At 52.0% G+C, this 6,150-nt stretch overlaps 1 protein-coding gene across 1 annotated transcript; it reads left to right on the top strand.

Annotated features, from left to right (window-relative positions):
* The first annotated feature begins 2,195 nt into the window (after positions 1-2,195).
* On the top strand, positions 2,196-4,274 carry LOC130265988 (olfactory receptor 14A16-like). The gene is made up of 2 exons (XM_056515328.1): positions 2,196-3,104; positions 4,251-4,274. Exons 1-2 carry the CDS (start codon positions 2,196-2,198, stop codon positions 4,272-4,274), a joined length of 933 nt encoding a protein of 310 aa, XP_056371303.1.
* The last annotated feature ends 1,876 nt before the right edge of the window (positions 4,275-6,150 follow it).

Raw genomic sequence — 6,150 nt, 5'->3', positions numbered from 1 at the left:
GGTCAGGCAGAGGCAGGTAGGACGCAGAGCTGTCAGCAAAGGAAGGGCCAGTGAGGTGGGGCAGCCGGGGGATAACGACAGCCTGCAGGGACAGAGGCGCAGGGCATGGACACCGTAGGACAGCCTGGGCTGCAGAGGGCACAGGGATGGGCAGCAGCTGAAAGGCCCTGCCAGAGCCAACTGCTGCAGCACTTGGGCCATGGCTGCTGGCCCTGGGCCTGAGGCCAGCAGGGGACAAGTGAGCCTTGCTGTGCTGGGGCCTCATTGCCTCCTTGTCCCTGCTCAGCAGCCTGGCAGGGGCCGCCCCATGGTCCTGCCCTTGGCATTGCACATCCCCAGAGCCCAGTGCCCGGGAAGAGCCCTGAGCAAGGAGGGAGGGACAGGATGTGCCTTGCCAGGGGCTGGGGCTCAGCCTTGGCTCTTTGCAATCCTGAAACACATCCAGGTTTGCTGAGCATCAGAGACACCTTTCCCTTGTTTGTGTCCACCTGTCATCAGTGCCACCACTGTTCTGCAACTCCCCTGCAACCTGGGGACACTTTCTCAGTGGAATCCATTACAACGTCAAGAAACTTTGGAGTTTCAATTTAATTTTTGAGTTATAAGAAGTTTTTTGAACAATCTCTCAGGGACTGTGTCTGATGTAAGCAGTGCCAAATCCCCAAGAGGTTCATTAAAGTCCTTGTGCTGTGTCTGTTCTGCTGAGCTGGGCTGGGCTCCTGGCACAGAGGCAGATCCCAAGGTAAACCAAGAAGAGCTTCAAAAAGACATTTCTGCTAAGGAGCAGCTCCTCTCCCAGCCCAGCAGGGCTCAGGGCACTGCCTGCAGGCACTGAGGGCACAGGAGCCAGGCACAGACAGGCTGAAGGCAATCAGCACTGGGAAGACATTGAGCTGAGACTTCACTTGGGGGAACATCTTCACAGCCCTGGACATGGTGAGTCTGTGGGTGCAGGGCAATGTCCCCTGTGCTCCTGGAGGGATCTCCTGGAGGCAGCACAGCCCACAGCCTGGGGGATGTGTCAGGAGGACTCTCCCAGTGTCTGTGGGGCACAGGAGGAGGAGGAGGAGGATGTGCTGCCGAGTGGGGCTGCCCTGAGCACTGTCAGAGGGACAGGGCAGGACGGCTCCTGCTGCCAGGGACAGCTGCAGGGGCTGAAGCTGGGGCTGCAGCCAGGGCTGCCCAGGGCTGTCCTGCAGAGCAGCTCCTGCAGCCCTCAGGGCTCTTGGCCAGCCCAGGGGATGTGCCACCTGCCAGGGGCAGCTCTCAGCCTGCCTGGCAGCTCCCCATGGACTGTGGGGAGAAGTTGGAGGTGGAAGGAGCCACCCCCATCAGGGCAGATTCCTCCTGCTGTGGAGATGGTGCTGCATGGCCAGGGCTGCTCTCAGCTTTCCCCTCAAGGGAAGGGAAAGGGGCTGTCAGGTGTGTGTGTGTCACTGAGACTCCTGCACTGTCCCACTGGGGACCAGCAGATCTGCCTTAGATCTTCCTCACAAAGTGCCTCCTCACCCTCCTCTGCCTACAGACAGCAGCAGCAGCACCTTGGCTTGCAGAATCTGAGTTTGTCTGAGCTGCCCTTAAGGCCCTGCTGGCAGGGACATGCCCCTGGGCAGTGCCCTGTGCTGGGAGGGGTCTGCAGGGCAGAGCTGAGCCCCGAGGGCTGGGCTGGGCTGGGGTCAGGCAGCACTGGCAGGGACAAGCCTAGGATAGAGAGAGACAGCTCCCAGTAGGCAGAACTCCAGGCAGCAGAGAGCCAGACCAACCCTGGATATCTCTTCCTGTCCGGCTTCACAGGCAAAGACAGAAGAGTTTCAAAAAAGTGACTTTTAAATCAGATCTTACAAAGAGTCCGCTTTATTTTCAAGCATGTTTTAAGTGCAGTCACCCTGAAATAGAGAGAGGTAAAATGATTAAAAACCTGTGTCGGATTAGCAGTCTGACTGCACTGGGGTACAGGGACCCTAATTTTCCTTTGTGCTCTCCTGTTTTCAGGCTGAAAACAATGCTAGAAATGAGGCAGTAAATCAGCAGAAAAAGCCTGAACTCAAAAATTATAAACCAAGGTAAGTGAAATTTACCACGAAAAAGAGAAGTAATATTCAGTGAAAAAAAAAACCCATAGGATTGACTCAAGAAAGTCTGTCCTACTTTGTCATTGTTTTCTTTCAACAGTCCACAATATCCCGAGTGATGAAATGTCCAACAGCAGCTCCATCAGCCACTTCCTCCTGCTTCCACTGGCAGACACGCGGCAGCTGCAGCTCCTGCACTTCTGCCTCTTCCTGGGCATCTCCCTGGCTGCCCTCCTGGGCAACGGCCTCATCATCAGCGCCGTAGCCTGCGGCCACCACCTGCACACCCCCATGTTCTTCTTCCTGCTTAACCTGGCCCTCACTGACCTGGGCTCCATCTGCACCACTGTGCCCAAAGCCATGCACAATTCCATCTGGGACACCAGGAACATCTCCTATAAAGGATGTGTCATCCAGCTTTTTTTCTTTCTGTTTTTCATTTCAACAGAGCTTTTCCTCCTGACCATCATGTGCTATGACCGCTACGTGTCCATCTGCAAACCCCTGCACTATGGGACCCTCCTGGGCAGCAGAGCTTGTGCCCACATGGCAGCAGCTGCCTGGGCCAGTGCCTTTCTCTATTCACTGCTGCACACAGCCAATACATTTTCCCTGCCCCTGTGCCATGGCAATGCCTTGGGCCAGTTCTTCTGTGAAATCCCACAGATTCTCAAACTCTCCTGCTTAGACTCCTACCTCAGGGAACTTGGGCTCATTGCTGTTAGTGTTTGTTTGGTATTTGGTTGTTTTGTGTTCATTGTTTTCTCCTATGTGCAGATCTTCAGGGCTGTGCTGAGGATCCCCTCTGAGCAGGGACGGCATAAAGCCTTTTCCACCTGCCTCCCTCACCTGACTGTGGTCTCTCTGTTCCTCAGCACTGGCACATTTGCCTACCTGAAGCCCTCATCCATCTCCTCCCCATCCCTGGATCTGGCACTGTCAGTTCTGTACTCAGTGGTGCCTCCAGCCCTGAACCCCCTCATCTACAGCCTGAGGAACCAGGAGCTCAAGGATAGTCTGGGAAAATTAATGATTCTACATTTTCAAAAGCATTAAACTCTTTTCTGCTGCAGTACCTTCAGAATAGAACTCTCTACAATCCCAGCCTTATTTTTTCTAATTGTCTGTTTTTTCTACGGTACTTTATTTTTTGTTGCAGTATTTCTTAGAAAGTACTCTAGTGATACTCCTTGCATTTCTATAAGAATATCTACCTTTCTTTTGAAACACAAAGAAATGCAAGAGGTCTGTCCCCTGTGCATTTAAATAAAAAGTAGTGCCTGCACTCTCCTGTGTTTCTGGAATTCTTCCTCAGCCCTTCTCTGAGGAGAAGTGGAGAGACTCGCAGCACAGCAGCACAGCCAGGGACAATGGCCCTGGCTCTTCCCACATGTGCTCTTCCCAACTCCACCCTCTCCTTGCCAGCCCTTCTGTGGCTATAAGGCCGCAGTGCTCTGGCAGCTTGGTCACTGTCCTGCTGCATGTCTGTGCTGTGAGCACAAGCAGGGACAGGCCATGGGCACTGCTGGGACAGTGCTGGGCTCCAGCACAGCACCTCCACCAGCAAAGGACATCTCCTGTGGGCAGGGCAGGAAGGCTTTGCTCTCGTCCAGAGCTGCTGTCAGGATTGTGCTCCAGGAATGCCCTGGCAAAGCAAAGCCCAGTGCCTGGGGCAGAGGGGCAGTGTGCAGGGGGCACACAGCAGTGTCCTGGCACAGCCAGAACTCCTGGCATGGACCTGAGGGAGCAGCAGAGCAGGGCCTGGTCTGTGTCTTTGTTCTGGCCACAGCCTGGGAAGGTGCCCCAGGGCAATTGTCCCACACCAGCCCCTGCAACCACCATACCCAGCACTGGCCTCTGCCCCACGTGCAGGAGGTTGTTTGTCCCTGGATAAAGGGAAACCAAGTGACCCGGCCAGCACGCCATGTTTGCTCTGTACTGAGGAGATTTCAGCAGTGCATTGTGTGTGTGGGGAGATGAACCCGAGTGAGCACACACACCATCATCAGGACTCAGGAGTGGCACATTTCTGGTGGCACAAACAGTGCCTTGAGGGCACTTCACTCTGGGAAACCACCTGAATTCTTTACTGGGCTGTGGTTAGGACTGCATAGAGACAAACATCCCTGGCAGGGAGGTTCTAGAAAAAAAAAAAAGTTCAGGGCAGCCATGGACTACACAGAAAGACAACTGGAGTGCTGAATCTATTAGAAGAAATCAGAGCTGCCTCCCTTCAGAACCACCCCGAGGACCTGGACAGGGCTGTGCTGTGTTCTGGGCACTGACCTGAGACTGAGGGATGTGGAAAAGGCCTTTGGTGTCAGGGATATTAACAAGGCTGGGCAGTGTCACCGTGGGACCTCTCTCAAACCCATTGGAAAGGCCAGAGACATCCCAGAGGATCCTGGGCACTTGGGAAGGGTAGGCACGGAACCAGTCTGCAAACTGGGCAGGGAGGGGCACTGGGACAGTCACAGACTGGTCAGGCTCAGCAGGGAAGGGCATGTGGCAAATCCTCCTGCAGCCATTCCAGGCACTGGCAGCACAAGGCAGGGATTGCAGAACCCCCGTGGGAGGGAAAAGAAGGGGATGTTGTGTGCCCAGGCTTTATCCAGGCCTGGGACATGGTCTGCTGTGCTCTCCTCAGAGCCAGATTGGAGAGAGTTGGGCTGCAGGAGTGCAACATGGGATGGGTGGGAATTTGGCTGAAAAATGAGGGTCAAATGTCATCCATGGCACAGAGTCCTCTTGGCAGCCACTCCCTGGTGACATCCCTCAGTGACCAGCCTCCTTGACGACCAGTGTGGAACATTGCTATTATCTCTACAATGGCATGAAATGCACTTTCAATTCTTTGTAGATGCTGCCAAATTGCAGCAGAGAGTCAGTGACCAAACTCATCTAGCTAATGGTAACTGCAAAAAATAATTGGGTAAGATGACTGAGTTGAGTAAATTTGTCTTGCCATTAGATGCCAACCAAGCCACAAGAAAAGGCAGAAGAAACTCATGTTTCAAAAAAAGGCAGTTCAGAAGGGAAAATCCCAAACCAAACCAAAAGTAAAAACCCAACAAAAAAAAAAACCAAAGCAAGACCCATACACAATAACATAGAAACCCCACAAACAAACCAACAACAAAAAGCAAAAGCCACAAACAGAAGAAAAGCAAATCCAGAGGATATCTCCTTGCAGTGACAAATGTTTAACCACCTTGTGGCAGGATAGGATTCAGCATGTGTAGGTGCTGTTCTGAAAGAAAAATGTCTTTAAAAAGAAATCAATCCCCTTGGCCCCTTTACCCCGCCTCATCCCCCCCTCTTTCCCTGTTTCTCTCAGTTTATTGCTGCTCATGGTGTGACATGGAATGAAACATCCCTTGGGTCAGTCCAGCCCAGCTGAACCATCCCTGTTCTTTTGGGAACACTTGCCCACCCCTAGCCCATAAGTTGGAGGGGGTTGCAGACATGCCTCATGTTGGGTGAGCACTGTGACAATGAGAACAGAACAATATTTACCCCTATCAAGGACAGTAGAAGAGAACAGAACAGCCTTGGAGAAATGGTTAAAGGATGTAGCTGAGGCAAAGAGAAGACACACAAAATGCAAACAGGATGCCAGCTCAGCTCTGCAAGGCTGATAAAGTAGAAATTATGCAAAACAAGGAAATTGCCATTATTCAAAAGCAGGGATCAGCCCCCTAAATAAAAACTGGATATCAAAGACAGACCCCAAAGGACCATATAAGGACTTTTGATAAAGGGTGCAACTACGTCAAGTAAAGTTAAAGGTAGTGGAGATAACAAATGAATGTGTAATCAGTGTGTCTGATAAAAACTCTATTCATGTGATCCTAAGTGAATTTGGATGGAAGAAGGATTGCCCAAGAGACCACAGTGATGTAATAAAGAATACTTGCTTTCAAACACTCAAAACTGTGTTCAAAAGATTCTAACCTGTGAATTTCAGTGTAAGTGGTGTTCTTGACTCCATTACACACTTACAGTTTCGCAATGGCCCCTTGGTTCCATGAGGCTCTGCTGTATAAGAATGGACCCTTGGTTCCATTAGGGTCTGTAC

This window comes from Oenanthe melanoleuca, unplaced genomic scaffold (assembly GCF_029582105.1).
Source record: "Oenanthe melanoleuca isolate GR-GAL-2019-014 unplaced genomic scaffold, OMel1.0 S001, whole genome shotgun sequence".
In the NCBI taxonomy this organism is placed as follows: domain Eukaryota; kingdom Metazoa; phylum Chordata; class Aves; order Passeriformes; family Muscicapidae; genus Oenanthe; species Oenanthe melanoleuca.
Note: the sequence above shows the minus strand (reverse complement) of the source record. Positions and strands in the feature narration are given on the sequence as shown.

Bases quoted from the DNA above. Each gene is read 5' to 3' on its own strand.
- LOC130265988 (XM_056515328.1), top strand. From the start codon at position 2,196: ATGTCCAACAGCAGCTCCATCAGCCACTTCCTCCTGCTTCCACTGGCA. The intron at 3,105-4,250 runs ATTCTACATTTT...GCCATGGACTAC, and splicing joins ATAGTCTGGGAAAATTAATG to ACAGAAAGACAACTGGAGTG.